The following is a 23,378-nucleotide window of genomic DNA, read 5'->3' as shown; positions in this document are numbered from 1 at the left end:
TCTCGTCTTTTTACCTACTTGATCCTCTGCTGCCTTCACTATTTCATTCCTCAAAGCTACCCATTCTTCTTCTGCTGTATTTCTTTCCCCCATTCCTTTCAATTGTTCCCTTATGCTCTCCCTGAAACTCTGTACAACCTCTTGTTCTTTCAGTTTATCCAGGTCCCATCTCCTTAAATTCCCGCTTTTTTGCAGTTTCTTCAGTTTTAATCTACAGTTCATAACCAATAGATTGTGGTCAGAGTCCACATCTGCCCCTGGAAATGTCTTACAATTTAAAACCTGCTTTCTAAATCTCTGTTTTACCATTATATAATCAATCTGAAACCTTTTAGTATCTCCAGGGTTCTTCCATGTATACAACCTTCTTTCTTGATTCGTGAACCAAGTGTTAGCTATGATTAAGTTGTGCTCTGTGCAAAATTCTACCAGGCGGCGTCCTCTTTCATTTCTTACCCCCAATCCATATTCACCTACTATGTTTCCTTCTCTTCCTTTTCCTACTGTCGAATTCCAATCACCCATGACTATTAAATTTTCGTCTCCCTTCACTATCTGAATAATTTCTTTTATTTCATCATACATTTCTTCGTCATCTGCAGAGCTAGTTGGCATATAAACTTGTACTACTGTAGTATGCGTGGGCTTCGTGCCTATCTTGGCCACAATAATGCGTTCACTATGCTGTTTGTAGTATCTTACCCCTATTTGATTTTGTATTTATAACCCTGTATTCACATGACCAGAAGTCTCGTTCCTCCTGCCACTGAACTTCACTAATTCCCACTATATCGAACTTTAACTTATCCATTTCCCTTTTTAAATTTTCTAGCCTACCTGCCCGATTAAGGGATCTGACATTCCACGCTCTGATCCATAGAACGCCAGATTTCTTTCTCCTGATAACGACGTCCTCCTGAGTAGTCCCCGCCCAGAGATCCGAATGGGGGACTATTTTACCTCCGGAATATTTTACCCAGGAGGACGCCATCCTCATTTAATCATACAGTAAAGCTACATGCCCTCGGGAAAAATTGCAGCTGTAGTTTCCCCTTGCTTTCAGCCGTTCCCAGTACCAGCACAGCAAGGCCGTTTTGATTAGTGTTACAAGGCCAGATCAGTCAACCATCCAGACTGTTGCCCCTGCAACTACTGAAAAGGCCGCTGCCCCTATTCAGGAACCACACATTTGTCTGGCCTCTCAACAGATACCCCTCCATTGTGGTTGCACCTACGGTACGGCTATCTGCGTCATTGAGGCACGCAAGCCTCCCCACCAATGGCAAGGTCCATGGTTCGTGGGGGGGGGGCTTTCTTTTTATAAAGCGAAATGTGTAACAGTCTTTTCGTTATGAATGTCTGCAACTCAGTGTCTCATTTTATGGAGAGTAGCAATTGATCCTTTTCTTTATGTTGTCAATATTATTTTTGCTCATTTGATAATTACTTACTTTATTTTAACTGCAGTGCAGAACATAATTCCATAATCAGTAGAGTGCAAAAAATATAAATAAACTAGTACTCTGGTCTTGAAGTCATCACAATGAGATACACTTCAACATACAAAACATGCTACATTTTTAATCTTGCAGGAAGGTGGAAGTTTCATAGCACTGCACACTTCACTGTACACTGGACAGTTCTGTTTGGAAACAACCCCAAAGACGATATTGTTTGCCCAAAAATACATGTCCAGAGAAGTATGCAGGAGAGCTTTTATGAGGTTTGGGAAATGGTAAATAGCACTGACAAAACTGTAGCTCATAGTTTTGTTCAGATAGTTCAGTTGGTAAGATCATTATACATTAAAAGCACGGATCTGAATTTTAAGTCCCAGTCCAGCATACAGTGTTAATGTGTTGGGAACAGTCACATTCTACTGGAGAAGTATTCATTCTGCATGCCAAACCAAGCTTATGGATTAGTTTATCTGGCTGTTGACTTCATTTTACCTTATTATTCAGAAGGATGGCAAGGAATTCTGCAGACGGCGTTTCATTTAATCCCTAGTTATTAATTTGTATTTCTGCATCCAGCAAGTCATTTTTGCTTGTTTGAAACTGTGTAATATGTATATGTGAGATCAAAACTTAAACTTTTCACTGTGAAACAGTTAAGGCCTGTGCAATAATCATTTTCCTGTGTCTTGAGTGGTTGTGTTTGGAATGTTGGATACCATGTTTGTGAAACCAGCAAATATTACAGTTTTTGAACAAAACTTTAAAATAATTGGAAGGTCAGTTGTGTACATTAGAAGAGGAGTGAATATAAAAGTAAACTTTGTGGTACTGCATTTTTTAATTTCTCTTGTCTGTCTGTCCAACTGTTAAAAAGCCTTTTCTCATAAATGACTAGAAGTATCATGTTGAAATGTATGCCACATCCTAAAGTCTGTGGTTCCTTAGCAGTGTAAAATGTTGAAGCTTCTAAATCAGTGCAATCAAAAGATAACATGCATGTCACATATTTTGTTACATGCAAACTCACTCATCACAACCTGTTCCTCCTGTTGACCTAGATCATGAAATGTAGCAAGAACCACTTTCCCACTTCAAACTTATAATTAAACATGCTCAAAAGTCTTGGGATTCTTGGGACCACTATCTTACCAGTTTGTGTCAGCGTCAATTATTGCCAAAAATGATGAAGATTCTCAATTCCCCAGGTGGATGAATGTCTGTATGCATAATTAAGTTTGTGCATAACCCTCAGAGTATGAGCCCTACTTGCACCAGGGCAATTATTTTTAGGCTGGTTTTACTCTTATGTTATTGCTCGTGTGACTTCTCTTCTTCACACAACAAACTGTCTGTCAGGGCTATCAAAAATATTTTTGTAATCTGCTTAGGGGTTGAGATTTTGAAATGAATGTTTGTCATTCGTGAATACAGTTTCTGTTGGAGCAAATATAATGCATTTGCATCTAGCAGTCTGTAGACATTGTAGCTTACAATGTTTGCTGATTGTTAATATGTAATCATTGAATTTTGGGGTTAATGAATTAAGCGTGTCGGTGTTTCTGCCACAGCTACTGTCTGGCCTCATTGGTTTTGTTTCTAGATGAATAATTGTTTTGTTCTTCTGATGGTTTACATTTGTGTGTAGGACACATTTCATTCTTTGTATAAGAGACTTGACAGTACTGGTGATGAAGGATTTCCATCTATTGATTGCAGTTTGACTTCTGAATTAGACCACTGTAACCTAATGATTTATAAACCATTTTTCATTTTATCTGCATCCTATTAAACGGAAATGGCATTCAAAATGATGGTACATGTGTAAGAAAGAGTTAAAACTATGTACTTTGTAAATCATGCCATGATGTTCTTCTCATAAGCTTATTTAAATAATGTGATAGAAATCATTTCAGTGAAAATAAAGTATATTATTATTTATTAAATAAAGGTTACAGTTTTGTTGGTAACAATTGCATGCTGAAAAGTAATGCCTCAGAACTTTTTATGTGAAAACTCTTAAAATATTTTAAATGAAACAAACTTTATTAACATTCTTCATGTCTGCATATTTATTTTGCTATGTAATCAGCCTGGTGATAGACACATTTCTCTCAATTTTATTGATACCATCACTCTAGAATGTTTGACTTTATTGACAGTGTCACATCACCACCTCCGTTTGCACTACTGCTTCAGCACTATCAAAGTTAAGCCCTTGAAGATGTTCTTTAAATTTCGGAAACAGATGAAATCAAAATCAGGTAGGGTCAAGTCAGATCTGTGTGATGGAAGATCCATGACAGTGAACCCAAGGCATCGGTTTGTTGCAGATTACACTACTGATGTCAATACAATCTTCAACATATACACCTTTCATTCTCTATGGATTTCAATTGGAGAAGTGTGTTCTGCAGTTAGAAACTTGATTAAAACACACTGCTTCTCATGCACCGACATACTTATGTTACACACTGCCATGTTACACGCTACAGTACAGAACCCTCTGATGGCAGAGGTTGCAGCTTGCATTAGTGAAGTAGGAAAATCAAGTGAGTAATATGCATTATTTGTAATACCTCAACTGATATTAAGAACAGAATAATAATTTTTGAGGCATTACTTTTCAGCACGCCCTTATGTGTTTTCAACTCTTGTGAACTTAAATTGTGATATTTTGGAAAGGTTATTCTTACAGAGGTATGTATTGTGAAGCCACTAATCTATAATTTCAGATTTCAGCAATGACTTCAGCAGGTGGAGATAGTTATGGAAATCTTCTCTCAGGGACACAGGTGGCAAAGTAAGTATATTAAGTTTTATTTTTCATGTTTCAGTATCTGTCAGCAGTACAACTTTTTTGTTTTGGAATTATTTTAGTAACCTGAAGCTTAGTTTTATGAGACAGTGTAAAGAATGTACACAGGAATTAAATTTTTGTGGATAGCAATAAGGTTTAAAATAAGAAATCTCCAAGTCTGAAGACAGTTTGATAAGTCAGATGAATTTTCGTGAAAAATGAGAAGTTTTGTTAAACTGTGTCAGTGCTGATAAGCACAATTCTTACAATGCTTTTGTTGGAAGTTTCAAATTTCTGTGACATATATTTTAGCAGCTCTGATTGTTGTTGTTGTTGTTGTTGTTGTTCTTGTTCTTGTCGCCTTCAGTCCTGAGATTGGTTTGATGCAACTCTCCATGCTACTCTATCCTGTGCAAGCTTCTTCATCTCCCAGTACTTACTGCAACCTACATCCTTCTGAATCTGCTTAGTGTATTCATCTCTTGGTCTCCCTCTATGATTTTTACCCTCCACGCTGCCCTCCAATGCCAAATTTGTGATCCCTTGATGCCTCAGAACATGTCCTACCAACCGGTCCCTTCTTCTTGTCAAGTTGTGCCACAAACTTCTCTTCTCCCCAATTCTATTCAATACCTCCTCATTAGTTATGTGATCTAAGCATATAATCTTCAGCATTCTTCTGTAGCACCACATTTCGAAAGCTTCTATTCTCTTCTTGTCCAAACTATTTATCGTCCATGTTTCACTTCCATGCACGGCTATAAGTGGTTAGATTCCTGTGTGTTCTGTAAAGCAAAGAAGAATGTGAGTTTTATGTTGTTCCTAATGGTTTCATTTGGAGTATTTTCAGTTGTGCAGATGAGAATTATTTTGGAAGGACTTCACATTGACTCTGCTTTGTCATTGAAAACTATTAGGACCATTTATTTTTGACTAATAAGTTTAACTGTGTTCATAAACATACAGAAGAAAAATATGTTATGGCCTTGCAGTTGAAATTGTCGCACAAGAAACCACTGAAAAAATCAATGATACTGTGACAGTGCCTTACATAATGGAAACACATGAGTTAGTTGGTATTGTAGTTATTTTATATGAATAAGCAACTGTATGCAATTGTAAAACTGGACATGAAATGGATTTATGATTGAATAACCACTTGACTCAAGGTTCTGGGAATCAGATATCTGGATAAGATTCATAGGAGGAATTATAAGAAAATGTAACATACCTGTGGAAGAGGTTGTATACAAAAAAAAATTATCTTGGCACTTTTTAATACTGTTCTTCTGTATGGAATTCATGCTACAAGAGATTTACAGAGAAATATGGTACAACCAGTTATGAATCACTATCATAGTAATGAAATCATGAAGACAAGATTAGACTAAGTAAAGTGTGTGCAAAGGCGCTTAAGCAGTCATTTTTCCTGTGTCTCATTTACAAATGGAATGAGATCTCTATACATGGCACTGTGGGAAGTACACTCTGCCATGCACTTATATATTTGCTTCTGCATATATACCCTGCAAGTCAATGTATGGTGCATGACAGAGGATACCACATGCTGCTACTTTTCGTTTCCTTTTCAGTTCCAATCACAAATAGACTGAGGGAAAAACAACTGTCTAAAAGCCTCCAAATGAGCCCTAATTTCTTGCATCATGTCTTCACGGTCCTTATGTGAAATGTATGTTGGTGGCAATAGAATCATTCTGCACTCAGCCTCAAATGCCAGTTCTCCAAATTCCTGCAATAGCACCTCACGAAAAGAGTGTTGCCTTCCCCCCACGGATTCCCATTTGAGTTCCTGATCATCTCCGTAATACTTGGGTGTTGTTTGAACGTACCACTAGTAAATCTAACAGCCTACCTCTGAACTGCTTTGATGTCTTCCTTTAATCCAACCTGGTGCAGATCCCAAAAATTTAGTAAGTTGCCATTCTTTGAAATCATATGGTGATAAGAACTGAATTTTTGTAAAACTTTTTTCAAATAGTAATTTATTATAGCCAGAAAAATTGCTGAAACATAGGCTAGAGTTCCTGCCCTTGGTGCGGAACTAGGGACCATGAAATTTGAGTAATGGCAGTTCAGGAAGGGAAAAGAAACTTGGACATGTGAAAATGTAACAGGTAATGGGCAAAGAGTGTTTAGTTTGCAGAGCTCATTCAGTCCTTGATTGGACAATAAAAAATATGACCTGTTCTCTAAGGTAGGATGAAAACTGGGTGAAAGAGACAGACATGAAACAGACTTGAGTGAGATTATATAACATCGCTACCCTATCAAAATTTATTCAGAATTAACAACAATATATAAAATAATTTAAATAGCACACACCAGTGATGGAGATAGCTGTACTAAAGGTATACTTACCTTTGGTAGTGAGATGAGTTGGTCCATGGTAAATTTAAAAGGTAAAAATATGCTGTTTCATACAATAAATATTACAAGTTCTTGTAGAATGTAAATCCCCGAAGTCGTCAAAGACTAAATCCGAAAGCTAGCAAGTTTTCTTTCTTTTGTATGTGCCAACCCAACACTATTGCTTTTCAGTGAGTGGTCTCCTTTAATCTATAAGTGTTTCATACAATAGCTGTTTTAATACACAAGGAAAAATTTGTACAGTGTCACCCAGCTTTGTCTGAAGCAATAAGAAAGAACTAACAACCAAGACAAGGACAGCCCTTGTGGCCTCTTCCAGTGATGTATTTATAGTGTCTAAACAATAATGATTTCTCACTTATTCATAAGAACTACACAGACAATTTTTTTTTGTGGTAAATTATTTAATATTTTTGTTTAAAATCATTATAATTATAATATTTATCAACATTTCTTTTTGTCAGCGTAAATACATGTTCTTCCCCTTTATAGCTTCTATCAGTTTCACTGTTATTTACTTTAAATTTCTTTAAAGGCTTTGACATTTGTCCACTTAATTACAGTAATTTGATGTTGTTTTATAAATAAGTCAAAATTGACCATAAAATTTTAGAATTTCAATTTTGTAAGCTATGAAGTGCTCCATACCTGCATATTTTTATCTGACATCATTAATTGCACCAAAAATTGCAGTATAGTTACAAAATAAGCAGAATCATCTGATCAACAACCAAAAGTACCTATTATCTACTCAAAACCATATGATAATACCAAAATATGAAAAAGAGAAGCTATAGATTGTGTAATGGGTGTTGGTATTGGTGAGCAGCTTTGTGCTGGAGGTGAGTGGAGGTGCAAATGATGTAACCATATGGAAATACCAAAAAAAGAAAAAGAGAAGCTGTAGATTGTGTAACAGGTGTCTGTATTGGTGAGCAGCTCTCTGCTGGATGTGAGTGAAGGTGCAAATGATGTAGCCAACCAATCCATTGCTCAGGTTCTGTATTTTCACACATAAGTAAACGTAGAGCAGTATGTCTGCAGCAGGCCAACAACAGACAGCATGTGTTGACCATCGGACTTGAGCACTCAGACGTGGATGTTCTGACCCAGGTGTTTCCTGTGGAGGCAAATGGTTCCATACAGCTTTGCTACCTCTACATTGGGCTGGACTGCTGTTGCTTGATTCGGACTGTGGGACAGTGACTTGGAGACTGGTCAGTGGGGCTAGGCAGGCCTGCCTGGCAGAAGTGGCCACAGTGATGAACGTGGAACACAGGCTGGAGAGTGGCAGTGAACCCCCACAGTGCAGAGCAGGTTGGTTCTCACTTCGTGCCTCGGACTGTGAAGTGTAGCAGAGTGCTGGCTGCCAGGGGCATGGATGATCAGGCAGTGGTCGACGGTTTGTGGTGTGAACATGACGGTGGTGGCTGAGCACCGTAGCATGACCCAGCTATCCTGATGCTGATCAGCTGGCTGCAACATTTAACTACAGGTGTCTGGAGATGATCATGTGGAAGACACACTTCTGCTGAATCCCTTTCTGTTGACTAACCCTCTGGCTAGTATGGAAGTTTTGCAAAAGTTTGTCAGCATCCCAGACACAATCATGGCCTTGCGGAGGGGGCAGTGCAGTAGCAGCTGCTTTTACTGGGGTTGCTGTGTCAGCAGGTCATTGAGTCCAGCTGGTGGTAGAGGCTTCAGCTATGGCTCTGGGCACTGACTGTGGTCAGTGCTGTTGCAATGAACACATACATATGTACAGAGTTCTTTACTAAACCTAAGATTGATCACATCATTATAACCAGATTGAGACAGTTACTTTTTAATTGGAAAAACAACAAGCTTTGTTGCCAGGTAGCAGTTATAGGAGGGGGACTGTAGGCCAACATCTGCAGGAAAATTTAGAATCAGGGCTCCAATTAACAATGCTTGTGAAATTAAGTGCAAATTTTGGCTTGTTCATAAAGGACATTAAGGCATTAACTAGGGATTTAGAGGAGGGGGATCAGGTTCTGAGCAGGGAACAGCTCATATGTGAGATTAGCATTAGGAGTGACGTAGCCACACTAAAAGCAGCAAATATGAACACAAATGTGAGTCTTGCCAAGTTTATTTGGCAGAGTGATCAGCCTTGGCTTTACAAACTTGCACAGTGAGTTACCTGAGAACTGAGATGATTGCTTCAGTGAGCTCAAATTAGTGATGTAGGGGAAGTGATGATGCACGAAGCATGACCTGCAAGTTAATAGGAAGGGGAAAGACAGCTTAGCAGGTTTGTTAGCTAAGGAAAAGAAAGGAGGGAAAGGGATAGAAATTTTATTTGAGACTTACAGTACAGCCTCAATTGTAAACTTTCCCAACAGAATTGTGCAGTTCATTAGCACCTTAACAGACAACATTTTTGTCTGTGAGGTCATAGTTCAGAAAGTTAGTTCTCATCCACTTTTAAATGGCATGTGAGATCATGATGGCTTATTAGTTATAATAGGGGACAGAAAAAGCATTGCAGTAATATGTGAAAATCAATATCACAAGCATTCAGTCAATGTGAGGTGACTCTGACCTCTTCCACGGAAATTAAGAAAATAAATAACTTCTTGAAAGTAGAAATTTTCATGAGGTTGAACATTTCAAGCAAATATTAAAAGCAAGTTCTTCCAGTATACCTACTGTACTCAGCCTTTTCCATTGTTGGACTCCCCTTTACAAAACACTAGATCATATATTGATAACTATTGACCCATTTTACTATTAACATCCTTTTTGAAAGTTTTGGTAAAGGGTAATCCATTTAAAAGTGGTTAAGCATATCTGAAAATGTAAGATTCCGAGTCAGTCACAATTTGATTTGCAGAATGGCCTCTTCACTGAGCATTAGATCTACTATTTCTTTGACCATGTATGAAAATATCTGAATGACAAGATTTCATCATTTCATTTTGAGGTTTGTTGAAGTTTTTTGACTGTGTAAATCACAATGTGCTGATTGAGAAACTTACGGTTTACTGCTTTGAATATAGACTGAGCAAGTGGTTCACTTCATATTTAGTTGATAGGAAGCAAATGGTTGCTGGACAGCTTGTGCAGCTCTGAGGGGGTAGGGGGGAGGGGGGAGGGCGGGGGAGTTACTACTGGTTTTCCACAGGGTTCAATTCTAAGACCACCCCTGTTCTTGCTATATGACTTGTCTTTCACTGATAAAGCAGACATAGTGCTCTTTGCTGATGATGCAAACACCATAATAAAGCCCAGTGAAGTTAAAAGAGTGAAAGGCCTAACAAATGAAACATTGAAAGGTATGATTCAATTCTGTTCTAGGTAAGATATGTAGCTGTTGTAGTCTTCAGTCTGAAGACTGGTTTGATGCAGCTGTCCATGGAACGTGCAGTGAACTGAACTGGACAGTCGAATCATCTTCAAATTGTCTGGAAGTCACTACTAGTATTGTCTACCAGATCAATAATATGCACAAAGAGAAAATATCCCAACTGGAGCACATCAGAAGCTCTTTCAGCGTCTGTCACTGACTATCCCTCCAAGATAAAGTGGTGCTTTCTCCGTACCAAGAAATTCTCAACTCGGTCTCAAATTTCATGTGATATCCCATATTATTCATACAAAAATGTTGATGCTAGAAACTTTGTTCCCAAACTTTCTCCAATGTCTTCATCAGGAAAAGCAACTGTCTATACTGTACTTAAGTAAGAACACTTTTAAAGCCAAAAACAAACTTCCAATTTTTTAGCTTACATTATTGTAATGTGACAGGGATTGTGGGATCCACATGGGTGGTTCTTACCATCCATATAGACTCATGTTGGTGATAGTTGACCTGTTAGAAGTAGGTTTTAGGCTTTAGAGCTCCCAAGTGCACTTTTGCCAATCAGTTGCTTTTTCCAGCATAGCAATAGACAGACAACTCAGAAGTTCAGAATTTTTATCCAATTTTGATGTGGAATGTAATCAGTGACCTGTTTAATCAAGAATTCAGTTGCAAAAAATCTTCTTTATTAAAATGCCTCCTGGTCTACTTAAGTACATATGGACCTTTCAGATCAATGTTACAGTTTTTTTTAACTATACAGTTTCGTTGCTCTTACAACTGCATTAACTTTTAATGTCCTCGGAGCTAGGTCTTTTCCTAAATCTATTAATGCAAATTTCAGGATGGTTTGTCTACCCTGTCCTTCCCTATGTCCAAGCTTGTGCTCTCTCTCTATGACCTGGTTGTTGTGGGCTATTAAGCTCTAATCTTCCTTCTTATGTCCTATAACAATCAATAGATTTGGAATGGGGAGGTTTGCTAACTGGTTGCCAGAGAAACTACTTAGAATAGTTTTTTAAGAAATTATATTGTGTGCACCATGTTCAAATAGTTCATGCAAATACTCCATGTTGAGAGAGATGGATAGAGAACACTATCATGAAAATGGACTGTCCGTGCTAAAAGCTCAAGTGGTCTTTATTTGAATGATGATAAGTATATTTTTGTCAACACTGTACGATTTCTTGTTGAAACTCATTAACTGTCCATAATGTTGAAAGTTCTGCATTTGCATTTACATTGTTGATGTCTTATCAAAAATTTTGTCAAAGTAACTAATAAAAGTGATAGAATAACATGTTATTTTATTCCATCCTTTATTTTCTATTCGCTTAAGTAAATTTATGTTTTTACAGAGAAATACGAGAGTCATTGGCAAAAGATGTAGCAAATATAAAGAAGGAATTACCACATTTCAAACCAGGACTTGCCATTGTTCAAGTTGGGGGCCGTGAAGATTCAAATGTTTACATTCGAATGAAAATCAAAGCTGCCACAGAAATTGGAATAGAAGCTACTCATATCAAGCTGCCAAAGAGTATAACAGAGATAGAGGTATGAAACTCTCAGCTGCTACATCATAATCATTTAAATGTATGAAATTGTTTAATGTTCTTCTGAATAACTATATTTTAATCACATGCAATTTCACAGAAAATTTTGAATTTTGTTCCTAATTTATGGCTATCAGCTAAACATGGGAAATAAAACTTCTGATAGTAACGTCACTCCATATTTCAAAATAGTAGAGTCTTTACTCCATATGGTTGTATTGATGCTGGAAATTCTGTTTACAATACAAATATTAGAATTAGTGAACAATATTACAAAAAGGATAGATTGCTAATCACCATAAAGACGATATGCTGAGTTGCAGACAGGCACAATGAGAAGATGGTTACACATTGAGCTTTTGGCCAAAGCCTTCTACAGAAATGAAAACATTTACACGTTCACATGAGTAAGGACATCTTGGACACACATGACCGCTATCTCTGGTCATCCCAGCCAGAATGCAACTATCATGTTGTACAAAAGCAACAGTCCAGGGAGGGGGGGGGGGGGGGATGTCAGTAAGGAGAGGGTGACAGCAGGGTACAGGTGGACAGGTGGGGGAGAGAAGTCAGTGCTGTCTGGTGGAGCAGGACTAGATGGCAGCAGGACAAGGCTTGCCAGGTGCCGCATTGGGAGGCTGTGTGGGAGAGATAGGGGCTGGGCAAATGGGGAGCAGAGAAAGAGAAAAGATCAGTGGGTGTGTTGGCAGAGAGCAACACACAATGAAGGTGAGTGGACATGAACTGGAAGGATGTGATGCAACAGAGGGGGCAGAAACTGATGGTTGGAGGGAGTGGGGATGGTAGGTTACTGTAGATAGAGGCCAGGATAATTTTGGAACTGGAAAATATATTGTAATGATAACTTCCATCTGTGGAGTTCAGAAAAGTTGTGGAGAATCCAGATGGCCTCCCCTCCACCACCCTCATTTCTAAACTGCACAGATGGGAATTATCATTACAACAAGATATTATCTGATCCTGAAATTATCCTGGCCTCAGTCTATAGTAACCTACCATCCCTACTCCCTCTACCGACCAATTTCTGCCCCCTCTGTTGTATCATCACCTCCCAGTTCATGTCCACTCACCCTTACTATGTGCAACTCTGCACCACCACACTCACTGGTCTTTTATCTTTTTGCCCCCCCCCCCTCCCCTCCTTCACAGCCTCCTGTTACTGTGCCTGGCAGCCTTGTCTTGCCACCATTTAGTCCCTGCACGCTCTGCCAGACAGTGCTGACTTCCCTGCCCTCACTCGTATCCTGGTACCCCTCCCCCTTCCCTGCTCCACTCTGGGTTACCACATTTGTACAATGCCACAGTTGCTTTCTGGTCAGAAGGGCTGGAGATAGCAGTCATGTGTGCATGAGGAGCACTTGCTTGTTTGAATGTGTATGTGTTTTCTTTTCTGAAGAAGGCTTTGGCCAAAAGCTCAGTGTAAAAGAATCTTTCCGTTATGCCTGTCCACAATTAAACATGCCATCTTTAGGGTGAGTAGTAATCTGTTCTTTTCTTATTGTTGATACTCCAACCTGGACATTCCATTATTAGGACTGGCGAAAATAATTAATGACTATTTAGTGGAGAAGTGGCTTAGCTTATGAGCCTTTTTTCAGAGTGCACATATAATGTTTGGGACCTATACTGGATAGGACTAACAGGGGTGTTTAATGTGTACAGAGATGGGCAGCATGAATGACCAAAGGTTTGTTTGACCAATGGGAAAGTGTCACAGAGATGCTGTAGAAACTGAACTGGCAGAATCTTGAAGATAGATGCAACCAATCCCAAGAAAGCCTACTTATAGTTTTAAGAACTGGCTTTAAATGATGATTCAAGGAATATACAATAGGCCCCTACATATCAGTCCTGTGGGGATTGTGAAGACAAATTAGGCTAGTTACAGTGTGCACAGGAGCATTCTTCCTGTGCTCTGTGTGTGAATGGAATAAAAACTGTAATAACTGGTACAATAGGATATACCCACTGCCATGCACTTCACAGTGCTTTGTAGATTGTAGGTTTAGATGTGTGCTCTGAAGAAGAACATATAATTTTCTAAACTGAGTTTTCAAATTACTAATTTTATTGTGTGTCCTGTCTACCAGTGTCTCCACTGTGAGGTGAGTGGGTATCTTTACTTTCTCCATTGTGGTCATGAATACTGTATTATTCACATACGGATATAAATATGTAGTGGCATAAGACCTTTTAAATTCTTATTTTTATCTTGTTGAAACAGTTTCCACAAGAGGTTAAAAAAATAGAAAAATTCATTTGGTTTACATTAAAAATACCTCTAAATGTCTTCAGTATTTGTTGTTGTTGTGGTCTTCAGTCCAGAGACTGGTTTGATGCAGCTCTCCATACTACTCTATTCTCTCTATCCTGTGCAAGCTTCTTCATTTCCTAGTACCTACTGCAACCTACATCCTTCTGAATCTGCTTAGTGTATTCATCTCTTGGTCTCCCTCTACGATTTCTGCCCTCCATGCTGCCCTCCAAAACTAAATAGGTGATCCCTTGGTGCCCCAGAATATGTCCTACCAACCGATCCCTTCTTCTAGTCAAGCTGTGCCACAAATTTCTCTTCTCCCCAATTCTCTTCAATACCTCCTCATCAGTTATGTGATCTACTCATCTAATCTTCAGCATTTTTCTGTAGCACCACCTTTTGAAAGCTTCTATTCTCTTCTTGTCTAAACTATTTATTGTCCATGTTTCACTTCCATACATGGCTACACTTCATACAAATACTTTCAGAAACGACTTCCTAACACTTAAATCTATACTCGATGTTAACAAATGTCTCTTCTTCAGAAATGCTTTCCTTGCCATTGCCAGTCTACATTTTATATTCGCTATATTTCGACCATCATCAATTATTTTGCTCCCCAAATAGCAAAACTCCTTTACTACTTTAAGTTTCTCATTTCCTAATCTAATTCCCGCAGCATCACCCGACTTAATTCGACTACATTCCATTATCCTGATTTTGCTTTTGTTGATGTTCATCTTATATCCTCCTTTCAAGACACTGTCCGTTCCGTTCAGCTGCTCTTCCATATCCTTTGCTGTCTCTGACATAATTACAATGTCATCGGTGAACCTCAAAGTTTTTATTTCTTCTCAATGGAGTTAAATTCCTACTCTGAATTTCTTTAGTATTTACGTAATTTATTTCAAATATACGCGTTACTGTTACATGTGAGCATTACATGTGATCGTGACAAGTTATTTAGTGAATTTTTATTCCATTTGTTGTGAGTTGTCATCGTTGATGGTGGCGGTAAGAGACAAATTATACCTAAGCCAGCAACATACGTAACTTGCAGGCAACATGCAGTCTTCAAGCACAAAACATGTGTATACATGTACCGCAACTGTTGCTTCAAATTGGCAACACTGCAGACAGTGCCTTTGCCTCAGGCTCGCCACTGTTCATGAATTGGACTATAGTGAACTCTGGATAAATGCTATTAACAGCTTTTGCCTATAGCTATCGATTGTCTCTTTGATCTTATCTGAATGGAATGGTCCAGAGAATCTGGGGGATTGTCCAGCTGAATGTTTTATTTCAATCTTTTTAAAAAAGTGTGTTATAGAGGTCCTATGCCAGACCCGCACCCATGGTTTAGGGGTAGCATCTTAGATAAGTAATCAAACCTTCCTCACTTCCAGGCTTGAACCCTATTGCTGTTTATGTTTTGAGTAAAAAATCATCAGCAGTGGCGACCGATGGCATAAGAAGTCGCCCCATTCAACCAATGGCCATGTCAAAGAGGTCGGAGGAGTGGACAGAGGTTCAGAGTACTCGCTTGTCCGTGGGTTGGGAAACTGCCCCTAAAGGCAAAAGAATCAGCAATGATCAATGGCTTGAGGATGCAGGAGGCAATGCAAACCACTACATTAAAGACACACAATGTTTATCTGCAAGACATGTGTTCTGTAATTGGAAAAGTGTTGTGATGATCTCTCCACTGGAAAAAGACTCCAGACTAGTCCTCCAGTCAGATCTCTGGGGGGTGCCTGCCAAGTGGGAGGTGACCATGAGAAGGAGATTCAATAACCAATGAAAGGATAATTGTCTATGAGTCGGGACATGGAATGTCAGAAGTTTGAACATGGTAAAGGGATATGATACAGCTCAATCTAGATATAGTAAGGGTCAATGAAGTGAAATGGAAAGACGATAAGGACTTATAGTTAGATGAGTACAGGGCAATATCAACAGCAGCAGAAAATGGTTTAACGGGAGTAGGATTTGTTCTGAATAGGAAGGTAGCACAGAGAATGAGCTATTGTGAACAGTTCAGTGCTAGGGCTGTTCTCATCAGAATCAGCAGCAAACTGACAACAACTATTGTTCAGATATACACTCCTGGAAATTGAAATAAGAACACCGTGAATTCATTGTCCCAGGAAGGGTAAACTTTATTGACACATTTCTGGGGTCAGATACATCACATGATCACACTGACAGAACCACAGGCACATAGACACAGGCAACAGAGCATGCACAATGTCGGCACTAGTACAGTGTATATCCACCTTTCGCAGCAATGCAGGCTGCTACTCTCCCATGGAGACGATCGTAGAGATGCTGGATGTAGTCCTGTGGAACGGCTTGCCATGCCATTTCCACCTGGCGCCTCAGTTGGACCAGCGTTCGTGCTGGACGTGCAGACCGCGTGAGACGACGCTTCATCCAGTCCCAAACATGCTCAATGGGGGACAGATCCGGAGATCTTGCTGGCCAGGGTAGTTGACTTACACCTTCTAGAGCATGTTGGGTGGCACGGGATACATGCGGACGTGCATTGTCCTGTTGGAACAGCAAGTTCCCTTGCCGGTCTAGGAATGGTAGAACGATGGGTTCGATGACGGTTTGGATGTACCGTGCATCACCAGTGGTGTACGGCCAGTGTAGGAGATCGCTCCCCACACCATGATGCCGGGTGTTGGCCCTGTGTGCCTCGGTCGTATGCAGTCCTGATTGTGGCGCTCACCTGCACGGCGCCAAACATGCATACGACCATCATTGGCACCAAGGCAGTAGCGACTCTCATCGCTGAAGACGACACGTCTCCATTCGTCCCTCCATTCACGCCTGTCGCGACACCACTGCAGGCGGGCTGCACGATGTTGGGGCGTGAGCGGAAGACGGCCTAACGGTGTGCGGGACCATAGCCCAGCTTCATGGAGACGGTTGCGAATGGTCCTCGCCGATACCCCAGGAGCAACAGTGTCCCTAATTTGCTGGGAAGTGGCGGTGCGGTCCCCTACGGCACTGCGTAGGATCCTACGGTCTTGGTGTGCATCCGTGCGTCGCTGCGGTCCGGTCCCAGGTCGACGGGCACGTGCACCTTCCGCCGACCACTGGCGACAACATCGATGTACTGTGAAGACCTCACGCCCCACGTGTTGAGCAATTCGGCGGTACGTCCACCCGGCCTCCCGCATGCCCACTATACGCCCTCGCTCAAAGTCCGTCAACTGCACATACGGTTCACGTCCACGCTGTCGCGGCATGCTACCAGTGTTAAAGACTGCGATGGAGCTCCATATGCCACGGCAAACTGGCTGACACTGACGGCGGCGGTGCACAAATGCTGCGCAGCTAGCGCCATTCGACGGCCAACACCGCGGTTCCTGGTGTGTCCGCTGTGCCGTGCGTGTGATCATTGCTTGTACAGCCCTCTCGCAGTGTCCGGAGCAAGTATGGTGGGTCTGACACACCGGTGTCAATGTGTTCTTTTTTCCATTTCCAGGAGTGTACATGCTGATGTTGCAAGCTGAAGATGAAGAGATAGAAAAAGTATATGAGCACATTGAACAAGAAATTTAATATGTAAAGGGAGATGAAAATCTAATGGTTATGGGAGACTGGAGTGCAGCTGTAAGGAGTAGATGGAAGGGTTGCAGGAGAATATGAGCTTGGTACTTGGAACGAGAGAGGAGAAAGATTTCCAAAAACCATTTGACTCAATACCAAGCCTATGCTTATTGTCAAAAGTATGATCATTTGGGGTATCAAGTGAAATTTGTGACTGGATTGAGGGCTTTATGGTAGGGAGAATGCGGCATGTTATTGTGGATGGAGAATCATCACCAGATGTGCCACAGGGAAGTGTGTTGTGACCCTTGCTGTTTCTGTTGTATATTAATGACTATGCAGACAATGTTAATAGTAACCTCAGACTTTTTGCAGATGTTGCATTTATCTGTAATTTAATACTGTCTGAAATAAGCTGTATAAATATTCAGTCAGATCTTGATAAGATTCAAAGTGGTGCAAAGACTGGTAACTTGCTTTAAATGTTCAAAAATGTAAAATTGCACACTTAACAAAATAAAAAAATAAAAAAATGTATTCTATGACTATAATATCAATGAGTCACTCTTGGAATTGGCCAACTCACACAAATTCCTGGGTGTAGCATTTGTAGGGATATGAAATGGAATGATCATATAGGGTCAGTCATGGGTAAAGCAAGTGGTACACTTCCATTTATTGGCAGAATGCTGGGAAGTGCAATCAGTCTGCAAAGGAGATTTCTTACAAATCACTTGTGTAACCAGTGTGTGGGACACACTAAATAGGACTAACAGGGGAGGGGATATTGAATATATACAGAGAATTGCAGCACGTATGGTCACAAGTTTGTTTGATCTGTGGAAGAGTGTTGCAGAGATACTGAAGAAACTGCGCTGGCAGACACTTGAAGATGAATGTAAGTATCACCAGAAGGTCTGCTAATGAAGTTTCAAGAACTGGCTTTAAATGATGACTCTCATAATATACTACTCGTACAAGCTCTAACATATCGCTCACATAGGGACTGTGAGGATAAGATGAGAATAATTACAGCATGCATAGAGGCATTCAGACAATCATTCTTCCCCACTTTGTATGCGAGTGGAATGGAAAGAAACCCTAACAACTGTTACAGTGGGATGTACCCTCTACCATAGTTTGCCCAGTATAGATTTAAGTGTCAGGAAGTTATTTCTGAAAGTATTTGTATGGAGTGTAGCCATGTATGGAAGTGAAACATGGACGGTAAATAGTTTGGACAAGAAGAGAATAGAAGCTTTTGAAATGTGGTGCTACAGAAGAATGCTGAAGATTAGATGGGTAGATCACATAACTAATGATGAAGTATTGAATAGGATTGGGGAGAAGAGAAGTTTGTGGCACAACTTGACCAGAAGAAGGGATCGGTTGGTAGGACATGTTCTGAGGCATCAAGGGATCACCAATTTAGTATTGGAGGGCAGCGTGGAGGGTAAAAATCATAGGGGGAGACCAAGAGATGAATACACTAAGCAGATTCAGAAGGATGTAGGTTGCAGTAGGTACTGGGAGATGAAGAAGCTTGCACAGGATAGAGTAGCATGGAGAGCTGCATCAAACCAGTCTCAGGACTGAAGACCACAACAACAACAACAGATGTGGATGTAGACGTAGAATGTGGGCTTTGTACTAGGAGTGGGAGATGAGAATAACTAATTGAATTCTACAGCAAATTTCAGCTAGTAATAGGGAATACCTTATTCAAGAATCACAAGAGCAGGCGGTATACTTGTAAAAGGCTGGGAGAAACGCGAAGATTTCAGTTAGATTTCATCATGGTCAGGCAGAGATGCTGAAATCAGGCACTGGATTGTAAGGCATACCCAGGAGCAGATATAGATTCAGATTACAATTTAGTAGTGATGAAGAACAGTTTGAAGTTTAAGAGGCTAGTCAGGAAGAGTCAGTGTGCAGACAAGTGGGATACGTAAGTACTAAGGAATGCAGAGATCTGCTTAAATTTCTCTGATGCTATAGACACCGTGATAAGGAATAGCTCAGTAAGCAGATCAGTTGAAGAGGAGTGGAGATCTGTAAAACATGTAATCTCAGGAGCTGGAAAGGAAAACATAGATACAAAGGAGGTAACTTCAAAGAATTCTTGGGTAACAGGAAAAATACTTCAGTTGATTGATGAGAGAAGGAAGTACAAAAACATTCAGGGAAATAGGAATATAGAAATACAAGTCACATAGGAATGAAATAAATAGGAAATGCTGGGAAGCTACGGCAAAATGGCTACATGAAAAAGGTGAAGAAATCAAAAAGGACAGATTCAGCATACTGGAAAGTCAAAACAAACCTTCAATGAAATTAAAAGCAAGGATGGTAATATTAAGAGTGCAATGGGAGTTCCACTGTTAAACGCAGATAGGAATGCAGATAGGTACTTTGAAGGCCTCTGTGAGGAGGAAGACATGCCTGACAACATTATAGAAGAAGAAGCAGGAGTAGATATAGAAGAGATAGGGGATTCAGTATTAGATTCAGAATTTAAAAGAGCTTTGGCAGACTTAAGATCAAATTAGACAGAGGGAATAGATAACATTCCATCAGAATTTCTAAATCATTGGGGGGGGGGGGGGGAGTGGCAACAAGTGACTACTCATGTTGACGTGTAGTGTGTATGAGTTTGCTGATATACCATCTGACTTTTGGAAAAACATCGTCCACACAATTCCGAAGATTGTAAGAGCTGGCAAGAATTATCACACAATCAGCTTAACAGCTAGTGTATCCAAACTGTTGACAAGAATAATATACAGAAGAATGGAAAAGAAAATTGAGGACCTGTTAGATTATGATCAGTTTGGCTTTAGGAAAGGTAAAGGCACCAGAGGGCAAATCTGATGTGGTTGATAATGGAAGCAAGACTAAAGAAGTATCAAGACACATTCATAGGATTTGTCAACCTGCAATAAGCATTTGACAATGTCAAATGGTACAAGATGTTCAGATTTATGAGAAAAATAGGGGTAAACTATAGGGAAAGTTGAGTAATACACAATATATATATAAAAGCCAAAAGGAAACAATAAGAGTGAAAGACTAAGAACGAAGTGCTCAGATGAAAAAGGGTGTAACACAATGATGCAGTCATTTGTCCCTACTGTTCAATCTATACATTCAAGAAGCAAGGATGGAAATCAAAGAAAGATTCAAGAGTGGAATTAAAATTCAGGAGTATCAATGATAAGATTCGCAGATACAAATTGCTATCCTCAGTGAAAGTGAAAAGAATTTTTGGGCTTGCTGAATAGAATAAACAGTGTAATGAGTACAGAATGTGGATTGAGAGTAGATTGAAGAACAAAGAAAGTAATGAGAAGTAGCAGAAGTAAAAACAACAAGAAACTTAACATCAGAATTGATGATCATGAAGTAGATGGAATTAAGGGATTGTGCTCTGTAGGCAGCCAAATAACCTGTGACAGTCAGAGCAAGGAAGACATAGAAAGCAGACTAGTGCTGGCAGATAGGGTATTCCTGGACAAGAGAAGTCTACTAGTATCAAACATGGGCCTTAATATGAGGAAGAAGTTTCTGAGAATGTTCATTTGGAGGAAAGCATTGTATGATAGTGAAACATGAACTGCGGGAAAACCAGAAAAGAAGATAAAGCATTTGAGATGTGCTACCAGAAGAATGTTGAAAATTAGGTGGACTGATAAGGTAATAAATGAGGAGGTCCTGGAGAGAATCAGTGAGGAAAGGAATACAAGAAAAACACTGACAAGAAGGAGAAACAGGATGGTAGGACATCTGTTAAGATATCGCACAATAACTTACATGGCCCTAGAGGGAGCTGTAGAGGGTAAAAACTGTTGAAGAAAACAAGAGTTTGGAATACAGCTAGCAAATAACAGAGGATATAAGATGCAAGTGCTATTCTGAGAGGAAGAGGTTGGCACAAGAGAGAAATTCATGGCAGGGCAGATTAAACCAGTCAGAAGATTGATGACACAAAAATTTCAGGCTGAAGTGGACTGATACTTGTTTGGGATGTAATCATGTTTTTTCACTTGTACAGTTTTCTGTTTGAGATACAGAGTAGTTTGTGATTCCGTATTTCCTTACCATACCTTTTCTAGTTCTCCCCTCGCCCCCCCCCCCCCCCCAACCCCCCCCCTGCCCCCCCCTGCTGCCTCCCACCCCAGCAAAGTAGCAAATCGTGAATTTCAGTTGCTGGGTCTTTCAATTTTTTGAGCAACCTTTCATTCTCATCGTATCTCTTTAACATAGATAACTGTGTGTGCCCCAGTAAATAGGATAATGGGGTGCTTCTTCTGTGTGACACTGTGGAAACATAAAACTCATGCAAAATATGTAAATGTTCTGTACATTTTGTAAAATAAAATTATGTTCACGTTTTATTTTTCTGTGTGTAAAATCACAATGTTATATGAGGGCTATCCACAAAGTACATTACGTTTTGGAATTAAAAATAAATAAAGTATTGGAATTTTTTTTTAATTATATACAGATGAAAGCCACACTTAAATACTACTTTTCTACATAGTTGCCATTTAAATTAAGGCACTTATCGTAGCGATGGACGAGCTTGGAAATCCCTTTGTTGTAAAATTCGGCCACCTGCACCTTCAACCACGTGGTTACCTCTTTTGAGACAGAAAAGGTGTGAGTTTTGTGGATTTCCTGGAAAGAGGCACTACAATAAACTCTCAAAGGTATTGCCAATCTCTGCACAACCTCAGAAGCGCAATACAAAACAAGTGCAGGGGAAAGTTGGGCTCAAATATCTTGCTGATTCACGACAACGCCCGGGCCCACACGGCAAATGCCACTCATGAAGTTCTCGAATCTTTTAAGTGGGAGTTGTTTCCTCATCCGCTGTACAGTCCTGACCTGGCACCGAGCGACTTCCACTTATTCCCAGCAATGAAGGAGTGGTTGGCTATGCAGCGTTTTGATGACGACACACAGCTTCAAGAAGAGGTAACCACGTGGTTGAAGGCGCAGGTGGCCGAATTTTACGACAAAGGAATTTCCAAGCTCATCCATCGCTACGATAAGTGTCTTAATTTAAATGGCAACTATGTAGAAAAGTAGTATTTAAGTGTGGCTTTCATCTGTATATAATAAAATTTTTTTTCCAATACTTTATTTATTTTTAATTCCAAAACATAATGTACTTTGTGGATAGCCCTCGTATCTGTCGTTGATTGGAAAAGAGAAAATGTAATCATTTATGACTGCACAATGAGGTGAGAAAGTCAGAAATGAAAGTTGTGACACATGTATCTAAATAGGATGATAATTTTTTTCAGCTTCTCAATAAAATATCAAAACTGAATAATGATCCAAATATACATGGTATCATAGTCCAGATGCCATTGGATTCCGATAATCCTATTGACTCACACCGTGTAACTGATGCTGTCTCTCCTGACAAGGATGTTGATGGGTAAGCCAAGATTTTTCATATTTAACATTCACTTTAGAGCCATTCAGGAAGTTTCAAAAATATGAATACATATATAGCACTGAATTATCTGAAGACTTGATAAATATTATAACTCTCGGTGAAAAACCTGTAAGGAGATTTGCAATGATATTGCTACTAGATGGTAAAAAATTTTCCTTGAGTGCCAAAATAATTTTATTTTTTGTATGATGAAGAATTTTAGGAGAACAGTATCATTAGATCAGTGGCATAAAAGATAGGATATAAAGCAAGACATTATAAGGAGTACATTTTAGCAACTTTGTAACAGCAGAAAACTACAGAGTGTCTTGTCACTTTCTGCTCCATAACACTGTCAGTGCCCAACTGCCATGATGCTGTCAGTGAAAATAATGCAGTGCCGTCAGGTATAATAATTATATGACAAATGTGTATTAAAAGCAAAATAAAATATATGTTTGTTTGGATGGCTGTCTTCTGTAGCTGCTGTTATAATTAGTTATTGTTGTTATTATTATTATTAAGATGGAAAAACAAATAACAATGAAAAGTATATCATTTAGGTTG

At 39.6% G+C, this 23,378-nt stretch overlaps 1 protein-coding gene across 4 annotated transcripts in view; it reads left to right on the top strand.

The window, feature by feature from the left end:
• Positions 1 to 23,378, top strand: part of LOC126480754 (C-1-tetrahydrofolate synthase, cytoplasmic) — a 171,049-nt gene that overhangs the window by 47,588 nt on the left and 100,083 nt on the right. For all 4 annotated transcript variants that reach the window (XM_050104037.1, XM_050104040.1, XM_050104038.1 and 1 more), the window contains exons 2-4: positions 4,193 to 4,260; positions 11,329 to 11,527; positions 22,675 to 22,811. In XM_050104037.1, the coding sequence (XP_049959994.1) occupies positions 4,202 to 4,260; positions 11,329 to 11,527; positions 22,675 to 22,811 (395 nt within the window). In that variant the 5' untranslated portion in view covers positions 4,193 to 4,201. The remainder of the gene's footprint in view (positions 1 to 4,192; positions 4,261 to 11,328; positions 11,528 to 22,674; positions 22,812 to 23,378) is intronic.

The sequence above is a fragment of the Schistocerca serialis genome, chromosome 5 (genome assembly GCF_023864345.2).
Source record: "Schistocerca serialis cubense isolate TAMUIC-IGC-003099 chromosome 5, iqSchSeri2.2, whole genome shotgun sequence".
Classification (NCBI taxonomy): domain Eukaryota; kingdom Metazoa; phylum Arthropoda; class Insecta; order Orthoptera; family Acrididae; genus Schistocerca; species Schistocerca serialis.
The sequence above is the reverse complement of the archived record's forward strand: the minus strand, read 5'-3'. Positions and strand labels throughout refer to the sequence as shown.